Below are 21580 nucleotides of genomic sequence, written 5' to 3' on the forward strand. Positions count from 1 at the left end.
GTGCTGTCTATACCAGGGTTAGGTCGGCTTACCTATATTGCTTGGGGTGTGGATTTTTCACACTCCAAGCAATGTAGTGATGCTGAGGCTATTTCCCAGTGTAGATGAGCCCAAAATCTCCAAGTGTCATAAAGCCAGTGTAGCCAGCTCCACACTATGCATTCCCAGTCCCCTTGGTGTAGGGGGCATGTTGGGAACAGAAAGAGGGGTGGCTGGAGTGTTTTTCATTCTGGAGTGTCCTTCCGCCCCCCCCTTTGTAGCAGCCTCAAAGGGCCATTACAAACAGGTACAATGTAGAACAGACTTTAAACTGCTCTGAGTTTGCACTAGGAGCAGAAAGTTGGTGGAAAGCCACCTCCCCCGCCCCCCCGCCTTTGCACCAACTCTGGCACACCTGAGGATCTGAGATACAAATTCTATCAAAGTTTAACCATCGCAAGCATATATACCATCAGTCCTAAATTAAGCCCCCACTCATGCAACAGGATCTGATGACTTCTCTGGGACTGGAACAAGCTTAAGGGTCTGCATTAGCGATCTGCCTTCAAGATCAGGTCCTCCACCAACTAACGGTACTTGACACATACCCATGCCAGGCCCATAGTCAATTAGGGAAATAGCATACAGTTGATGCTACAGCACTCCATGTTTACAGATTCATTGGAAATTTTTGGCTGTATGGGTATTCCAAGAATTTACACACTGGTTTATTGCAATTATTTTAAGTCAAAAGTTTTTTTTAAAGAGCTGCCACTGTTCATCCCTCACTTAATTATTTGATTACAAATTTGATAAATCTAAATGAACAAAAGTTTCTTTGGTTGTTTCTCCTTTTTAGTATTGTACTAGAAAGAGTTCAAATATCTGCCGAGGCAGTAGCATCTGTCTCTTATCATGTATAACTTTTCCTGATTATTTCTAGAAAGGCAGACTAAACATGCAGTTCTGACATAATGCAGCATCACATTTTCATTTCTGGTTTGCTCAAATGCCTGCACCCGCTGAACTAAGTCTCTGGAAAGGGCAATATCCATGACCTCAAGCAAGGCTAATGGGAGGCTTGGATTATTCTTGCCTGAAACAATAGAATCAGCTATTACAGATTCCTGCTAATACTTTGAAACCACAGTAGGGTGTGGGCTTTTGTGCCAATAACACATATCTCCATTTTTTAAAAAAAAGTTGTGTTTTCATATAATTCCATTAGGCTTAAAAACGGCTATGCAGTGGATCCACCCTAAATGAATTTATGTCTAATTTATGCCACCTTTTATGTAAATATAAAATTGCTATTGTCGTCATACCATTAAGTCATGAGCCAGAAAAGGGGGGCTAACACATTCACTTGTCTCAGCATACACATGCAAAATAATATAGGCCCCCGAATGCTCTAGTGTGCAGATCAACATATGGCAATAAAATGTAACTAGAGGAAAACACAAATAGACATAGAAATCTGCCACCACTAATTGAGTACTTGACAAGAAGGTACTATTTATTATTTTTAAAATTCTGACAGTGTGTGTGTGCGACTTCACAAGACGGAAATATCCAGACAGTCTACTCCAAAGAGCGTATGATTTTAGGATTAGATTGTGACTTTGCAGTGAGCCCTGTCCATAAAGAGGGTTTATAGCTACACCAGCCCACAAGCAGCACAGGGAAGGAATTATGCCTGAGAAAAACACAATTGCCTCCCTGCATCCCGGTCACTCGAGCACTATAGTAACTTGCTGCTTGCTTATGGCCGCAGCAAATTGACACCCCATGCAATGGCTCAGCTAAGCCAAGGTTCCCCCCCACTCTCCTCCCCTTCCTACCCACCTGCTTGGGGTAGTGAGTAGTTGGTGTGCAGTGTCTGATGATTCCTGTCTGCTCAGTCCCAATGTCCTTATTCCCTCCAACATTCCTGCATGGCCATGAAGTCGAAGGGATGATTTAGCCCAAAAGCTTGAGAAGAAGACAAGGGGCAAAATATTCAAAGGCACATAAGTGACTTAGGAGCCTAAGTCCCACTTTCACAATTGCTTAAGTAACTTAGGAGCCTAAGTCTCATTGAAAGTCAGCGTGACTTAGGCTCCTAAGTCAATTAGGCACTTTAAAATTTTTGCCCAAGAGCCACTTCAGCAATAAGTGCGGCTTTAAGAGCAATTTAAATAAGTGTGAGAAACACACAACCATTTACTATGAACCATTTACTATGTGGGTAATTCATAAACTGTGACATTCATGTGTTCTCTGCCCATCAACATTTCTAATGGTTAGGTTGACCCTGTCACACCTTTGGTAATGTCACACTATAGGGACATAATATTGATAGGTTTGAATTGCTTGAAACATGCTGGGGGTAGGGTGGCCAGATGTCCCAATATTATAGGGACTGTCTCGATATTAGGGACTTTGTTTTATATACGCAACTATGCCCTCCCCCCCCTGAAAAAAAGTATCCCAATTTTTCATACTGGCTCACCCTAGCTGGGGGCAAGCAGGCAAACACAACTAATTGTGTTGTTAGGCATTGCTATGACAAAGACCTGTTTTATTAGTCTGAGGCCTAATGTGATATGCTCACGCTAAGGATTTATTTTAAGTGAACCAAGCAAGGCCCAAGGGCTTATCCCTAGTATATGAAGTGTGCCTTCTCATTCTGTGTAACAAGCAAGTGACTGCACAGGTACATCTCAAGCTTGCAAAAGGTTATCTTGAAATAGGGGGTCAGTTGGGGGCAGGACCTTTTGCAATATTGTAACTAGGCAGTTAGACCTTGTTGTCATACAGGATGTATTAAGAAGGTGATGGATGCAAACGCTTAGATTAGTGATTGGAAGCATGATTATGGATATCTGGAATGTCACTTATGGATAATGGGCAGGTACAAACCTGACAAAAATGGTCACGGAACATGGGCTCATATGGTTATGTATCTGAATAATTACATAAAGGAGGGGGTATAAAACATCCGATTTAGTTCCCTAAATTTGGGGTACCTTGGGCTCCTGAAATGATGTCAACTGATTCATGGCCTTCAGAGGTGCTCCACTGACTGTTGTTTCTATCTTTGCTTTCTCATTAATCTTGTATGAGTATATTATGCTAACTATCTCAAGAGCAATTGCTTTATTACTTTTTTTGTTGGATTATATTAATAAGTAGACTTATTTGGTTTTTATGTAAAGGCCTTATTGAGAGCATATAGCTCTGTCACAAATCACATCAATCCAACAATGAACAAGAAACTTCTGTGTAGGCAATCTGGGAAGAACCTGCAATAATCAATAGTTATGAATGTGGTGAATTAACAGTCCCATTATTTGACAAGGAATAACCTATAACTTAGAATAAAATGATCACTGAAGAGAAAGTTGAGCTGTTTAAATTTTGAAGGCTCTGAATAAATGAGTCATTTGTTAATGGTTTGTGAATGAAAGGATTATCTCTTTTGGATTGCATAGGATCATTGGGACAGGAGTCCTTAATATTGTTTTTTTGGCAGACATTTGTGAATTTCAATGGGCATATAATTTATAGTTTCACTGTTACAGAAAATGGGTCATGCTTCTTGGAAATGAGAAGGGACCTAGGAATTTACATAATATTGCATTAATGGACTGTAGGTGACTGGAAACTGACCCAGGAACAAGCAATAGTTGGCAGCAAAGATTTTTGAGAGGTTGGCTCTTCCAGTCTCAACTTTCTCCCCTGGGAATTCCTGATTGAATTCACAGCACACATTCTTTCGCCTATCCTTATGATGTTTTCCCATGATTAATTTTTTAACTCCTTCTATGAAGGTAAAAGGATTCTACATAAATTAAGACAGAGTTACAAGTTTAACAACTCTGCTCATGGACAAGCATAAAAGAATGGTTTGTGCTATCGGATGATTAATTGGCAAATGTTACACAAAATTAATTCCTGCACTCATACTATCCGGTAACTTTGGAGATATCAAACAACAGCACCTTGAAATAGTTCTACTCTGATCCAACCAATTACCTAGATATGTGTGTAACTTTACGCCCACGAGCAGTCCCACTGAAGTAAATGAGGTTATTTATTCGCTTGCTTAAAGTTACCCATGTGCTTCAGTTATCTATTGAACAGTGCTTTGCTGTATTTTGCATGAATTCCCCCTCTGTGACATGGAATACCCCTTGAGGAGGTCTTCAGGGGCAGCCACAGTCAAGGAGCTCCTAGCAGCAGTTCTTGCAGGAACTCTACAGACCAAGTCCTACAGGGAGCTGGGAGGAGGAGATGGGGCAGCAGTGCAGAAGTAATGTCTGTGCTCAGATGTCCTTACCTGTGATGAATCCCCCACAGGTTTAAACAGGTTGCAGGGAATCTTCAGGCTTAGAGGATAGTATCCAAGCCTCTTCATTGAGAGAGAGAACTTTATCCCTAACATAGAAGAATTCCATGAAAACTCAGTTGAAATTCATAGGTCCAGGTCCTCCAGCTGGGGGTGCAGCCCCTGGAGTTTCAATACCCTTACAGAGGAATAACCCTGGTAGTGGACACCTAGATCTGTGACGCAGCCACCACAGCAAGGCAGTTCAAAGGATGAAATTCTATCCCTAATGCTTCCTGTTGTGTTTAGGTATTTCAGCCCATACTTTAGTAAGACGTAAACAGGCAAGTGCTCTGAGTCGCCTGTCGTAATTACAGGTGAGTACAACAGGACAGGAATAGAAGATAGTCAAGTTTCCATCTTTGGAACCTGAATTGCTTAGTTTGCTTGTGTCAGGCTTGATGTTTTTGGTGTGGGGCATTTTGTTAAATGGTATTTAAAATACCAGTCCCATTCACTTCCCCCTCAGGAAATGAAAATATTTACCACCTGAAAGCACAACAGTGGATGGAATAATGTAAATGCTTCTCTGGAACAATCTATTATGGGCTACATATTTAAAGATGTTTTCAGATGTGGATTATATAAATATATGTTTAGGGATTTCTTAAAACATGGATCACAAATTAGATTTACAAAAACACAGTGCCTTCAAACAGTAAGATCTGTTGTGTAAGCAGATACATAGTGTACGCTCAATTTCACCATCAGAATTCAATCTGAAGTACTTCTCAAATTGGTAGCTTATTTGTAGACTGACTTACTTCACTATACAAAGTCATTTATTAGTAGTAATAATAGTCTACATGGGGAAATGGATCAGAGCAGCTATTCTGGAATAAACTATTCTGGACTAAAACTCCTTTTTTTCCAGAATAGCTACTCTGCAGAACTTTTGAAGATGTTGATGAACTGGCATTTTCAGATGGAAAAATGTTGTTTTTAGAAAATTTTCAACCAGCTCTAGTTACAATGATTTATTCTCCTTGTTTTCATCACATGGATTTATTAACCAATAAGACATACCAAGCTATGTTGTGTTCAGGCCAACTTGCTACAGCAGAATGCTGCAACTAGCTGGGAAGTGGTGATATCAGTATGTCCCAGCACAATACACCACCGCTCAGATCCTCTTACTGGAGTTATAAAACTGTCCCAATATACATACAGTACTAAATAGAAAAGGAAATAGAATAGTGAATATAATGCTGGGGAAGGGTTCTGGATTGGAAGCATTTGAAACTAAAGTCCTCAATTTAATCCAAGAGCAGGTATAGTTTAGGCAAAGAAGCTTCCTCTATACTACCATGCCTACTTGTTTCAACCCTGGCCTGGAGGGACCCCCCTCTAGGAGGAACAGGGTTATTCTCCTTTTTACAATGTAAATTCCTCTTTTTACAACATAAAAACTCTTCCTTTGAGCAGCCAAAAGAATGACCAAGGAAAGCTCAAAAGTGCCCCCCAGTGGAATTTTACTTGTAGTTCACCAAAGAAAATGTAATACAACTACTTGATTAATCAAAGCAGTACTCTATGGAACAGCAAATTATTATTCTCACACACACACACATTTGAGCCCTAGCAGTTTAGGGTGGATGCTCCTTTTATTTCACTCTATCTTCCTTCCACAATTTGTATATAAATGCAAACATGTATATGTAATTTTGAAAGAACTGAGAAAACTTTTTCAAAGGGAGAGTTTCTATTTAAGTTACGCATGCAAAATGAGCTAATAGACAGATACAGGCATGCCATTTATCAGGAAATTTCAGCTTACCAGAGCCATCAATCTGTCAGATGTTACACCATCTCCTTGCAAAAACCAGTGTAACTTCTTAAAGAGATAATATTATTTAGTATACGTATAATACTACTTATCCCTGGATCTTAAGTGCTTTACAAAGATGGTAAGCATTATTATCCCCATCTTAGAAAAAGGAAAAGAAAGGCACAAAAAGGTTAAATGATTCATCTAGAGCCCCACAGTAAGTTTAGGTGAGAGCCAGGAAAAGAACTGAATTCTACTGATTACTAGTGTAATGTCCTATCCTGTAGGCCACTCTTTCTTAATGCATCATGGGAGTTTCTGTACAATGAAATAACCTGCATACCAGAATTTGAACATTTTCTTATGGGTTTTATTATTCATTTTAATTTACATCATTATTCAACATTAACTTTTCTTTTTTCCTTGCCTTTTGTTTTTCTTTAGATGCAAATAGGTGCCATATTTAGAGCAATAATACTGAAAGCTGTGCATGCCATATATTTCATATAGCACCTTTCATTTCATAGAATCCCTTAAGCACTTTGCAGCTATACACACAAAGCTTTAATGCAATGCCACCACTTCTGGGCTGGAGAACAGTGCATAGTACGCTACATAATATCTGGGGAGGAATTTTTTTTCCTCTGGCATAAAAGTCTTGTTTTCACCAAAAGTGTCACAGGATGTTCAGACAGAACAGAGAAGCTATTGTTCTTGTTCCTTGTCAGTGTGAGAATGCAGCAAAAGGCATCAGCTTGTATTTTACTAAATAAGTCTCCAAATATCAATCCCAGCTGCTGCCCATGTGACTAAGTGGGGGGTGGGTTGGGTGGGGGGGAGGGAAAGGTTTAGGGAACTGAAGAGAAGGGCAACAAGCAGCAAGAGGCATTCACAGTAGAATTCAACTCAAACTCCTCCCAGTTCCTAGTGGAAAACTAAGGGAGGAGTAACTTTCCCCTTCTCCCCCTAACCTTCAATTGCCACAAGAATCTATAGCCCAGAGAGGATGGAAACAAAGTAACACCATTATATACATGTTTATAAAAAGAGTAGTTAAAAGAGCTAATGAACCAGCACTGCATGATGAAAGATTAGTGCCTGCTTTACAAAAACTGCAAAGATTACTCTTTTTGGTTGAATTGTTTTTCCAGAGCAGCAGAATGCAACATTCTAGAGCAGAGGCTCCTTCGCAAAAGGTGGCAATATGTGGCCATTGGTGGTAGGCTGTGTTAAAAGCTTTACGTGCAGAACTATGCAGAGGAAGCCATTTGCAATGCAAAACAAGTTTTAAGGGTCCTAGTCCAGAAATCTCTTGCTGTGCGGAGGATGGAAATTCCATTTCGTGAAGGATTTCCAAATTTGCCTCTGTTCTGAATCGGAGTGAAACCTGAAAACTTCAAAATCGCCACCAATGAAAATTCCCCCCCAAAAAATTGGTTTCGGTTGATTTCAGTGTTTTTTGTTTTGACAAAATCATTTCGTTTTGATTTTGACTTTTGATTTTGTATTTTAAAATATATAATATAATGCAAAATAAACAAAGACATTCAAAAGAAAGTCATTTTAAAGCAAAAATCAAAACAGTTTATTCCAAATATGCCAAAAGAGACTGCTTTGATATTGGTGGAACTTTTTTTTTTCAAATTTTCTTCTGAAATGACATTCCAATGAAATTGACTCCGTTTCACAAAGTGTTATGATTTTGATGGAACTGTGAATTCTGATGTATTATGTTTCCATTGAAATTTCTCTGCCCAGGAATGATGGCTTAGTCCCTAAAGGACTGCTCTAGCCAGCTTAATTTAGATCAACTCTTATATTATGCTGGGAATCGCTGCAGCTCCTAGTCAGGCCAATGACTGGGGAGCAGGAAGTTATCTTAGATCCACCTTCTCCCTCACCTTGGGTCCTACACCAAGTGCAGGTAGGCTGGGCCCAGCAGTGTGCTAAGGGGCATCAGTGCAGTTTGTTCTCAGTCACTGCCAACACTGGCTTTGGTGTAACTCATCACGGTGGGACTGTAGCTTTTAAGTGATTCCCCTCTCCGGAGGGGTGAGTGGAGTGGCTGAGCTGCAGAAGGACTCTCCAGGTGTAGCTGACTGGCTCCGCCTGATTTTTGTCATAGTGCTCCTGCAGAGTCCATGCTGACGCAGCAGCTCCACCACCCTTCCAGTAGACTCCCCTCCACCTCCAGCCAGCTTTAGGTGCTGTCTCCATTAGAAACGCTACAGCTGCTGTAGTAAATCCATCTCCTTGAGAGGAGATAGCTAGGTCAAGGGAAGAATTCTTCCTTTAACCTAGCACTGTCTACACTAGGGCTTAGGGCAGTTTAACTACAGCTCCCAGGCATGTGATCTTTTTTAACACTCCTGAGCAACACAGCTGGGTCAAGCTAATGTTCTAGTGTAGACCAGCCCATAGGGTAGCTAGTCAAGAACTCTCCACTGCGACTATGCCCAGCCCTTCCACAGCAGCACAAGAGGGAAGACACTCCATGTGCCCCTTACTCCTCTTGTGCATCCTACAGAGCCAGCCACACCCCTTCCCCCCTCGATTTTTGTTTAATTCAGTGTTCTGCAAGACCTATATGTTGCACAGTAAATTCATGCTGTTACTTTAGAGCACTTCTCAGACCAAATCCTCATTCTTGGGTAACAGGAATATTACTGAGTTTCAAGTTCTTTCCAAAAATATCTCTGCCTGTCTTAAGTAATAATTACATCAGTTTGCTTTTTTTAAAAAAAAAAAGTCCCAGGGCTAGATCAGTGAGTTGCCATGAGCAGCTAAAAAAATTCCAAATCAATCAGTGACCGAAGACGAGGGAAGGGAGTGCCTTTCCAATGTATCCAAAGCATTGCAGTTAGGAGGTCACAATATTGGACCATCACCCTTGGACCATTGTACAATATTGGACCATCACCAAGTGAACAATGTCAAATATTGAACGTCTGGTTGATTTCCACTAAAATAATATTTCATTTGGGGTCAATAGTTTTCACAGAGGTTTGGAACTGAATTCAAAATGGTCACTGATATATAGATATATAATGTTAGAACTGGGCTTGATGCATGTTCACCTCCAAAAAGGAATTCAACATGGAAATGGTACATAACCAAACACTTTCAGACTTCGCTCTTTGAGAACTGGGCGCACATTCCACAAGTAGTCATTTCGTTTCTGCTGCCCTTCACACTGTGTGCTGATCTGCCATTCAGGGAGCACCCGCTGCTAACAGGGTTGTCTATTTGTTTTGTCTAGCCATCTATAATCATTGGAATAATTCTGGATTAAAAGCAAAGCAATATTTCAAGTTTCTGAAGTAACAGAAGAGAGACTCAGTTATTCATCTATATTTAACTTAGGAAGTGTAAATACCCTAACTTTCGTCTGAATTTATTATCAGCTAGAACTGGTCACAAATGGACTGGTTGGGAAACAAGCCAGGAAACTATGCGTAAGGCTGTGTGACTTTCCGCGACCTCCATGACTTCTGTAGCAGCCCCGCAGCCAGCTGCACCAGCCGCTACTTGGGTGGCCCCAGGCAGCTGTCCCTGGGGACTGCCCGAGCAGTGGCCAGTGTGGCCCACCTCAGCAGTGGCTGGTGGGTGCTGGCCCCAGGCCTCCCCATAGCAGTGACACCCCAGAGGGCTTCTAGAGCAGCACCCCCTGGGAGCCCCCCGAGCAGTGGTGTCCCAGGGCCACCCAGATAAGATTTAGTCATTGTATTTATAGGAAAGGTCATGGACAGGTCACAGGCCATGATTTTTTGTTTATTACCTGTGACCTCTCCATGACTTTTACCAAAAATACCCCTGACTAAAAGTCTATGCATCAAGCATGGGCTACAACATACCCCCACCCCTTCATTCTCTAGCCTTACTCCTTGACTCTCTCCCCAATCTCCAAGAAACCCTTCATGCTGTTGTGTCTCGTCCTCCCTTAGTCTGACACCCCAGCCTTGTTCTCTCATCTTTCCTTAGACTGAAACTATTCCCTTCCTCCATCCTGAACTGGCTTTCAATCCCCCACAAGTTACCAGAGACTCTCACCATTATTTTCATGTCTGGGCTTGACTTGGTTTCCTATATTGGTCACCCTCTCCATTGCAGACAACACAGAGATCTATTACCTAGGAACCAGGTTTGGTTGACTCTGTTTCCAGATACATATGTCAGGAAACCCAGAGTATTTCTGATGATATACAAGTATGAGACCTGGACTAAAGTATTTTTTTGCTGTAATAAGCAGTGATTGTTGTTTTCAGCATACAATATTTGCCATGGTGCCATAAAACAGTTAACTAGGTGTTTCTCAATATTGCACAAACAGTGAAATTATCCCTTGCGTAGGGAGCTAGCACAAGGCCCATATGCTACTTACACCTCAGTTAAAATACTGTTTTGAAGCATACCTGGGATTCTTCTGCATATGGGTAAATTTCACTAATAGGGTTCAGTATATGGACTAATTCTCACATACAAAAAACCCACTCAGCTTTAAGTTTGTTTGTAAAGCCGAGTGTAACTGTCAGTATTTCATATGTGGAGCAGTTTCTAACGTAAACCTAAGAAATAGAAGAATAAATGCATTGCATGTATAATCCACAGAAATAGCAATCTTTAAATATTCTTTAAGTGAACAGAAACTTTACTCAAGAGAGCCTTGATGGTAGCAAAAGCCTCAGAATTCTACCCTCAGAGATATTTAAGAAAATAAAGTAAAGTGATTGAATTCATCAGGTTTGTATCAATGGGTAAAAGGTTCAGCACTTAAGACGTTAATATTTTCTCTTATTATGGTCACATACCAGTGCTGGAGTCAATATTATTCAAGGGAGTTCTCCCTGCAGGGAAGGAAATCCTCAGCAGGAGAGGGAGAATTTTAAGACTGTGGATCCCAGATATTCTCCTGTGCTGAGCAGAGCTCTGGGACAGAGATGGGGAGTAAGCAGGGAGCCAGTTACAGCTCCATGATTTACTAGCCACATTTGCTCAGATTCCTGGCTCAGGTATAAGTTATAGCATCCTAGGGAGTGCTTTATCTTGCGTCAGCTGGAGCATACACCAAATGAGAATTGAGAGAGTGCAGGTCACTCTACCATGCTCACAATGACCTCTGTTGGTGGGGCAGTTGGCATAGAAACCAACTATGCCAGCTTTGTACCAGCTAAGAACTTCCCCCACACAAGAAGAATTTTCAACTGTCTGGTTATGGCCAGACTCCAGCCACTTTGCTCAACTCAGGGGGTAGAGAAACTCACCCTAGGTCAGGACTTTACCTGATGACCTGATTCACAGATGGATACCTATGATTGCTCTCCAGACAACTGGGTTAATGTTTGGTTTTAACCCTCAGCATCATGAGCTTGTAATCAAAGGGCAATTTTTCAGGCTGTTGGCAAACAGACGAGATTCAAAGACTGGGATGGTCTGAGTATTGCTTATAATGTGCCATGTATTTTTATTTCAGGGAAAAAAAATAGAGATGAGAAAGGGAAAAGGCCAAACAAAGAAGAAAGTAGGGAGACAAGGCAGGAAAACAAAGGCCGAGAATCCCGAAGACAAAACCGAGAACAGCGGGAAAACAAAAACAAAATGCAGCCGAAGAAAAGAAAAGCCCAAGATAAACAACAGAACCCAGTACCCATCAGCACTGTACACTAATGGCCTTACCTGATTGTTTTAGATTTATGATGCTGCTATCTCAACCAGATCCCCATGACAGATGCTCAAGCCATTCAAACCACAAATGGACAATGCTATCAGTTATTGTTAAACCTTAAACAACATTCCAAATAGTTCCTATATTCTCCAGGCAATCATAGTTTATTAAAAAGACTGATATGAGCCAAGAATTAAAAAAAAAAAAATCTAAAAAAGGGATACTTTAAAACTGTTACATTATATGCTGCCATGCATCTGCAAAAGGCAATTAAGAAATTTTGTATATACTTATTAATAGGGTATAAAATATAGCAATATAATGAATGACATCTGGATGAAAACCTGCTTCCTCTGTAAAATATTTTTCAAGGTATTGTTTAAGCAAAGTATGAGACAAGTGAGATGTCTAAATCAAAGACAAAGTATCCCGTTGTATATTGTACATAAATATTCAGAGAGGGGCAGGAGGGAAACCTTTTTTCAAGAGCCAGTAGGAATCTAAGGTTTTGCACCCTGTGGTGGATCTGAACTGAATTACCCTGGGGTTCCCCGGTACTTGTTCCAGACTCGTGAGAAATGCCAGGGGGAATACCTGCAGGGTGTTGAAAGTTAAAGAAGGAAAAGAAGTGGAAGCAACTGCAGCTTCAGAGACTGAAGTTCCTAAAGGAGAAGTGGTGGCGCTTTGCTCGTATAGCACTCTTGGCTATGGGACAACACAATGTTTTCTGGTCTAAACAGTAGTACAGTGCATGCTGTTCTATGCTTTTTATAACTATGTGTAACTTAAATCTACATTTCAAATCTTCCAGTGACTGACAAATTGTATTTGTAGGAGACAATGCTGAGTTAATAAAGAACAGAAAATAGACCACGGAAATACGTGTCTTTCACAGTCGTGGGGGTTTTCTTCTTCTTTTTTACTGGAAGAATCTACTACTTTATAATCAGCTTTATGAACGTCATGGAGAGAAAAGGATACTACATCTTTAACAATGTATATCTAGTGAAAGAGAAGCCACTACAATAAATATATTTGTGGATTGAGTGGATAAAGTTTGGTCCATTTTTGTTTGCTTGAAAATCATGCTACAGATGCCCCACTTATTCCCTCTGGCACAGCCAAAGTGAAATTCACCACTTGTCAGAAGGCCAGAAAAGGCCCATGCACCACTTGTGTCCTGCTTACACCCTAGTTTGAAGGCTACAGTGATGCTTAAGTGGTGGGTAGGCTTTGTGCTGGCTCTCTGCTCATGGATGGATTTTATCTTTATAGAATAACATAAAGATGGAAAATGCCTAATAGGACATGAGTGAAATCCTTACCCCATCAAAGTCAATGACAGAACTCTCCTTGATTTCAGTGGAACCAAATTTTGCCCTGAGAGTCCAACCCAAAAGCACATTGAAGTTAATAGAAAGATTTCAGTGGCATTTGGATAAGGACCTTGGTAATGCAGGATGCTTTCCTACATTTTGCTTACCCTTTGGGGCAGAGACCACCCTTTTAATTCATGAAGAGTCCCTACCCCAAAGGGGCTGTGATTCCTGACTGGGGCCTGTAGGTGCTAATGCAATGCATATATTTAATAATAATATTCTCCCGTGCTTTGTCCAGTTCTTCAAATGTCCCAGCTGCTAGCACTTCCGCCATTAATTTGGGAGATTATTACACAGATTATAGAGTTCTTTGTTAGGAAATGTTCTCTGATATTCAGCCTGAGTAAGGCACAACGCCTCAAGAGATCCCACTGGAGCAGTGACCTCCCTAAACCCCTACCTTGAGCAGTGGCTAACGAGGCACAAGTTAACCTATTGGGTATTGTTGCCTATTGGGTATCAGATGTCCAGCCCCTACTTACCTTACTCTTCACTTACATTCCAAGGGCTATCTTGGTACTACTGCTGTCTCAGTGTCTCCCTCTCATCAAATATCTATTTCACATTATTCCCCAAGTATGCTAGCTTCCATTTTTCAGATCCAGCCCAATCCTGTCATTTCTGTTAGACATTTCTAACCACTGGGGGTGCCAAATTCTGCCCATTCCTCTGTAGCCAGTGCAGAATGGGAGTCAGGATTTGAAAAGCACATGTGGGATGTATGTGTCTCTGCCAGCCATTCTCTCCTAGAAAGGGAAGCACACAAAACACAGAGGCGAGCTCTGGGGCTTGGGAGGGAGGATTCCTTCCCCCACCACTCACTGTGGAGCTCCCCAGATAACAGCCTGACTAGTTAGGCAGCATAATTGTTCTGACATTTGACCATAGGGCCCTCTGTATTATTCTCGGTCTCCATTGGTATTTGGCTCGCTTCCTACTATAACGGTGACTGGAATAAACATGTGGTTTAGCCTTTCTTCCAAAATACTAATGACAATGTTAACTAAGGCTGAGCCACTTATCATTCGTTGTGACTCCATACCTAGCACCTCCCCCTGTCTTGACACATCCTCTTTACAGTATGTTTCATTCACAGCCCTTCAGATAATTTTCACCCAAGCTAATATTCTACTTTGTGGGGTTTTATACCATGCTCATCACCATTGTATCTGAACTCCTTCCAGGAGTGCATTAAACGTCATGACCAACATCTATCATGTGTGGTTTGTTCTCATTCTCTCTCTCACGAATTTTACAGTTGCTGTGTCTAATGCTTTGCTAAACATTTGCTGTGTCTAATGCATTTGCTAGACATGTTACATTTGCTGCTTAGATGGAAAGAGACATTCCTCCTATTAGAATTTCCTCCTATTAGAAATTCTACTCAACAGAAGAATCAATGTTTTGTTTTGTTTAAAGAGGGAAATTACCAAGTAAGCCATGTTCTCTGGAGACTTATGTGCTGACAATTAAGCAATTAAGAAAAGAACGCCATTTTAAAAGAAAGAGTTAAAAAAAGTCAGGTGGGCCCCATAAGCCAAGACCATAGTTTAGGGGTCAGCAACCTTCAGCATGCAGCCCATCAGGGTAATCCGCTGGCGGGTCATGAGACATTTTGTTTACATTGACATCCGCAGGCATGGCTCCCCGCAGCTCCCAGTGGCCGTGGTTTGCCATTCCTGGCCAATGGGAGTTGCGGGAAGCGTCGGCCAGCAAGTTCCTGCGGCCCGCACCACTTCCCTCAGCTCCCATTGGCCAGGAACGGCGAACCACAGCCACTGAGAGCTGTTGGGGGCCATGCCTGTGGATGGTCAACGTAAACAAAATGTCTCGCGGCCTGCCAGCATATTACCCTGATGGGCGGCATGCCAAAGGTTGCTGACCCCTGCCATAGTTCATTGTTAAGGGGTCACCTTAAATTAAGATATTGAATACTATGTGGCTTTAAAAAATGCTAGAGATTTTATTCAGTGAAGAAACACTTGTTCAAGGGATGAGAGAGTATTCTTTGCAATTTTCTTATGTGTGCTAAGGAACCCTAGGAGCAATTTCATACACTAGAAAATGTGGGTGTACTATGAACTTAGCACTGAACTTCAGTTACCTCAGTAGGAGGTTATAGTGCACAATATCTTCATTGTATCCAAGATGTGATTAAAGATGTATCAGATATTTTTCAATATAGAAAGCTTTGGTTTCTGATTACAAGCATAAAACAAGTCATTGGTGCGGAATTATGGGAATCATGCTTTCAGGCCTATACAACCTACTTAGTGTGCCTGGTTACCAACTTTTACTGAAATGTTACTTAATAAAAATAACTTGACTAGCACCATGCAATGTATCTATAATTTAATACACAGAGTTGGAGTCATAATCGCTCAGCTAACTCATACCAATCGTGGGGTGTTCAATTACTGCCACATTTTGAAATACAGCGGAGAGTAATGTGGAATTTCAATATTCATTTGGAAAAGTACACATTCTCTGCATGTTAAATGGCAACAGACAGTGCAAAGTATTCAGATAAAGAGGTCTTTGAGAGAGCATTGCACTTTTCAAAAAAAAAAACAAAAACCAACACAAAAAAACCCCACAGTCAAATGCTTCTCTCTTTATATAGCTTTTCATTTTTTTTAACATGCCATTTTTTGGCATTGGCTTCTCAGAAGCCTTGTAGTAAAAATTCCTTTACTTACCAGTTTTTGCTTAAGAAATAATTATATAATTTACAATTTCACCTGAGGGCTGAACACAACATGCGCTCCCCTCTGTGGTTAGCCTGATTTGCTGTTGGGCATGGAAAGAGGTCAAGGATATGACCTCACTTCCTCCACACCCACTTTGCAATGGCTAGTGTTGGTAGCATGCACAGTCTTTATGTTCTGGTGAGCACAAAAACTGTGATAGGTATTGGGACCTCGACAGGGGATAAGAAGGCTCACCATGAACACCTGAAATTCAGCTTCTCACAAACCTGACAGCACCTGTGAGAGTAAGATAGCAACACTGTGGTGTGGTGGATTCACGATCTTTAAATGAAGAGTGGATGTTGTTCTAAAAGATAGGCTCAACCAGGAATTATGGGCTTGATGCAGAAGCCACTTGGTGGAAATATATGGCCTCAGTTAGGCAGATAATAGGATTAGATGATCATAACGATCTCCTCTTGTCTTCAAATCTATTCATCAATCATTTCATCCGCCTCTTGTCTCTGTGTAATAATGCAAAACAGCACTAGTTTAGGTCAGGAAGTGAAGAAGAAAATAATAAGCAATTTAAATGTTATGAAAAATCTAGGCAGGCAAAATTAATCTTTGGCATCCAACTTAGAATTTGCCATTGGCATCACATTTCGCTCCCCTTCTCAGTGTTGCTAGCTCTCTCAATTTTATCATGAGTCTCACAATATTTGATGCTTTTCTTAAATCCCAAGCTCCCAGATTCATGCGTTTATATGAGAATCTCAGATTTAATATTTTAAAAGGGTTTAGTCATAGTCATCGAAAGTTGATTCAGGTAAACCCTGAAGTCTCAAAATTCATGCTGCAAATAAAAAACTCTACAGTTTTTTTAACTGCATAATTTTTAAGCTAATATTTTGATTCTGGAAGGCCCTGGCTCATGATTTTTGAATGCTTGGGGCTGCCAAAATTGTCTCCTTGTATAAAAAATCCCATGGGATTTGAAATGGCAACTTGTAGTCAGGGCTTCGGTTTTATTTCTGATCTGAAAGACATCACCAGTAGTAGAGTACTTCCTGTTGCTTTGCTGGGGTTCATTACTGACTCTGCGGAAAGCTAGCCATTGGATCAACAACGCTGTTTTCTGCTTCACCTATGTTCCTCTTGGTGGTTATTCACCAAAGGATTGATCCATGACAACACCGTTTAGTTTGGGGGATATGATGTGCACCACAGCACTATGTCAAACCATCTAAAAACATATCTGTGTGCTGAAGTATATTCAATCAGACACAGCATCAATGGTTATCAGGTAACAGCTTCTATTGAGCCACCAGAGGGAGCACAAAACACGCTTAAGCAGTTTTCCCAAAAGTTAGTTCATTTTATTTGCGTATTTCTCAATGATGGAATGAGAGATTTTAAACAGCAGAGATATTGAGAAGCCTGAGTATTTTCCATTTTGGGAAGGCAGGTCAAATTTTGAGCCTAAATCTGTTGACAATGCCCCTTTAAACAATAATAATTGAAAAATTAAGAAAACAATTGGATTTTTTTTCACAAGATCAGTCAAAACTTTGGTTTCAAAGCTGTATTGTTTTCAAAACACTAGCTTAATTTGATCAGGGTACAGTGTGCTACCATGCTTTCATGAGTCACTCAGGGATGAGGGAACTGATAGATTTATACCTTTGAGCAATAGCTGACCTGCCATAGCATGGTTTCACCTTGGCAAGCTAAAATATCCAAACGCCTCTATAAGCACTAAGTCCCAGATGATACACCCTCTGCTAAAGCATGGGCCTCTTGAAATATGACCTTAGAATATGAATTATAGAAGAGATCATACCATACCCTAGTCATTTAATACATGTCTGGTTGGAAAGCATACTTTAGTGCAGTATTAAATAGAGTTGGTCAGGAATTTTCCAGTGAAGTCATTTTTTCTGTCCCAAAAATGCTAATTTGTTGCAACCGAAACTGTTCACAGGAAAGGGTCAGTTTCAGTGACAATCCTGATTTTAAAAAAAAATCAATATGTCCCATTTTGACAGTTTCTAAATGAAAAGTGTCATTTTTCATTTAAAGCTACTTGTATTTCAAAATTTTAGTTAATTTATACTAAAAAGGGTAATTTTTTTAAAAAAGGATGAAATTTAAATTAAATTTTTGAAACGATCAAAATGAAATGTTTCAATTGATTGATCTGAATGGTTTTCCAGATTATTGGTTTGTGAAAAGTTTTTGACTTTTTTGTTCTGATTCAGGAAAGGAATTTTTTTTGAAACATCAAAACATTCTTACATGATGGGAAACCCATTTCCCATCTAATATTTAAAGGAGAACTTCACTGTTAGAGGGTTCTCATTCAGTTGAGATGTTAAACCAAGTGCCCCATATGTCTTATCAAGTGGTTACCCCAGTGGAAGTTAAAGATCCCATGGGTGTTTTGAAAAAAGATGATAGGTAAAATTTTCAAAGACCGCCTACTTAATTTTGGAGCCCAAATCCCATTTTCAGAAGTGACATAAGCACTTAGGAGCCAAAGTCTCACGGAAAGTCAATGGAAGTTAAATCTCTAAGGCCATGTCTACACTACGAAAGTACTCCGATTTTACAGAAGTCGATTTTGGGGAACAGATTGTATAAAGATGAGTGCATGTGTCCACAATAAGCACATTAATTCGGCAGTGTGCATCCACAGTACCGTGGCAAGCGTCGACATTCCGAGCGGTGCACTGTGGGTAGCTATCCCACAGTTCCTGCAGTCCGCGCTGCCCATTGGAATTCTGGGCTAAGCTCCCAATGCATGATGGGGCCAAAAATTTGTCACAGGTAGTCATGGGTAAATGTCGTTAGTCAACCCTCCCTCCTTCCGTGAAAGCAACAGCAGAAAATCATTTTGCGCCCTTTTCCCTGGATTGCCCGAGCAGACACCATAGCACAGCAAGCATGGCTCCCGTTCAGCTCACCACAGCAGTTATGACCTTTGTACACACCTCGCGCATTATCATGCAGTTTATGCAGAACCAGCACCTGAAAAACCAGGCGACGGCAGCGCAGTGATGAGGACATGAACACACTTTTCTCTAAAACCGTGTTCACCTGCAATTTGGAGATTATGGTGTTACTGGGACAGGCTCATGCCGTGGATCGCCAATTCTGGGCCTGGGAAACAAGCACAGAGTGGTGGGACCACGTAGCGTTGCAGGTTTGGAATGATTCCCAGTGGCTGAGAAACTTTTGCATGCATAAGGCCACTTTCCTGGAACTCTGTGAGTTGCTTTCCCCCACCCTGAAGCCCAAAAATACCAAGATGAGAGCAGCCCTCACAGTTCACAAGTGAGTGGCAATAGCCCTGTGGAAGCTTGCAACGCCAGACAGTTACTGGTCAGTTGGTAATCAATTTGGAGTGGACAAATCTACTGTGGGGGTTGCTGTGATGCAAGTAGCCAACGCAATCATTGAGCTGCTGCTATCAAAAGTAGTGACCCTGGGAAATGTGCAGGTCAAAGTGGATGGCTTTGCTGCAATGGGATTCCCTAACTGTGGTGGGGCTATAGACCGAACGCATATCCTTATCTTGGGATCGGACCACCAGTGCAGCCAGTACATAAACTGCAGTGCTGCAAGCACTGGTGGATCACAAGGGACGTTTCATCAACACCAACATGGGATGGCCGGGAAAGGTTCATGATGCTCATGTCTTCAGGAACTCTGGTCTGTTTAAACGTCTGCAGGAAGGGATTTACTTCCCAGACCATAAAATAACTGTTGGGGATGTTGAAATGCCTATATAGTTATCTTTCGGGACCCAGCCTACCCCTTAATGCCCTGGCTCATGAAGCCGTATACAGGCACCCTGGACAGCAGTAAGGAGCTTTTCAACTATAGGCTGAGCAAAGGCAGAATGGTAGTACAGTGTGCATTTGGATGTTTAAAGGGTCGCTGGTGCAGTTTACTGACTTGCTCAGACCTCAGCAAAACCAATATTCCCATTGTTATTGCTGCTTGCCGTGTGCTCCACAATCTGAGAGTAAAGGGGAGACGTTTATGGCGGGATGGGAGGTTGAGGCAAATCACCTGGCCGCTGAATACGTGCAGCCAGACACCAGGGCAGTTAGAAGAGCACAGCAGGAAGCGCTGCACATCAGAGAACCTTTGAAAACCAGTTTCATGACTGGCCAGGGTACTTCTCTTCATTTCTCCTGGATGAAAACCCACCCCCTTGGTTGCCTCTAAATTCCCTGTAAGCCACCCACCCTCCCCCTTTCGATCACAGATTGCTTGCAAAGGAAATAAAGTCACTATCATTTAAAAAACATGTATTCTTTATTAATTGATTATAAAAATAGGGAAATAACTCACAAGGTAGCCTGGATGGGGTGTGGGAGGAGGGTAGGAGGGAAGGAAAAGGCCACTTCAAAACTTGTGGAATGCCAGCCTTCGGTTGCTTGGGCTGTCCCCTGGGGTGGAGTGGTTGGGTGCCCAGAGGCCCCCCACCCACGTTCTTGGGCATCTGGGTGAGGAGACCATGGAACTTGGGGAGGAGGGAGGGCAGTTAAACGGGGGCTGCAGTGGCAGTCTGTGATCCTGCTGCTGTTCATGAACCTCCACCAGACGCCAGAGCATGTCCGTTTGATCCCACAGTAGCCCCAGCGTTGCATCATGCCTCCTCTGATCTTCTTACCGCCACCTCTCCTCACGTTCATCGTCCACTTTCCTGTACTCTGCTATTGTGTCCCTCCACACGTTCTGCTGAGCTCTGTCAGTGCTGGATGACTGCATGAGCTCAGAGAACATTTCATTGCGCGTGCGTTTTTTTCACCGCCTTATTTGAGAAAGCCTTTGGGAGCGAGGAGGGAGGCTTGAAACATTTGCAGCTGCCGGAGGAAAAAAAGGGAGTGAAGTATTTAAAAAGATACATTTTACAGAACAATGGCTATACTCTTTCACGGTGAATAACACTATTCACATTACATAGCACATGTGATTTTGATACAAGGTCGCATTTTGCATCTTATTTTGAGTGCCTGTGGCTTTGGTGTTACAGATCACACACACAGTGCTGGGCTACCGAATTTGGCTTGCAGGCAGCCATGGTAATCCATAGTCTTTCGGCTTCTGCAACCTTCATAAGAGCAGCGCCCTCCTCTCCCATACGAAGCAAAGCACTTTGAGTTGGCCATTTCGTGCTGCAGTTTTTCCTGTTAATGTGAAGCAGCAGAAACCAAACTAACTCCCCCACCCCCATCCAATTCTCTGGGATGATCGCTTTACCCCTCACCCCATTGCGTGGCTGGTATCAGGGAAGATCCCTGCTAGCCAAACGCGAACAGCTCAGCGCCAGTGGCCCGACCCCGCCTCCTGCGGGGAGGATTTCTTTTCAGCCACAGGCAAACAACCCAGTAGGAACGGCCACCTCTGCATATCCCCTTAATTTAAATTAAATTCCCCTATTTCAACCAGGTTACCATGAACAATATCACTCTCCTGAGGATAACACGGAGAGATAAAGAACGGATGTTGCTTGAATGCCAGCGAACACCAGTACCATACGCTGCCAGGCTTTGTCATGCAATGATACCAGATTACTTGCTACTAGCATGGTGTGGTAAAGTGTCCTATCTTGGAGGACGGAATAAGGCTGCTCTCCCCAGAAACCTTCTGCAGAGGCTTTTAGAATACCTCCAGGAGAGCTTCATGGAGATGTCCCTGGAGGATTTCTGCTCCATCCCC

General features: G+C 41.8%; 1 protein-coding gene across 2 annotated transcripts in view; it reads left to right on the forward strand.

Moving 5' to 3' along the window:
• Nucleotides 1–12824, forward strand: part of RSPO3 (R-spondin 3) — an 87515-nt gene extending 74691 nt beyond the window's left edge. For both annotated transcript variants that reach the window (XM_084622985.1, XM_084622986.1), the window contains one exon: nucleotides 11587–12824. In XM_084622985.1, the coding sequence (XP_084479111.1) occupies nucleotides 11587–11780 (194 nt within the window). In that variant the 3' untranslated portion in view covers nucleotides 11781–12824. The remainder of the gene's footprint in view (nucleotides 1–11586) is intronic.
• Nucleotides 12825–21580: the final 8756 nt, after the last annotated feature.

The sequence above is a fragment of the Lepidochelys olivacea genome, assembly GCF_965140295.1.
Source record: "Lepidochelys olivacea isolate rLepOli2 genome assembly, chromosome: 3".
In the NCBI taxonomy this organism is placed as follows: Eukaryota; Metazoa; Chordata; order Testudines; family Cheloniidae; genus Lepidochelys; species Lepidochelys olivacea.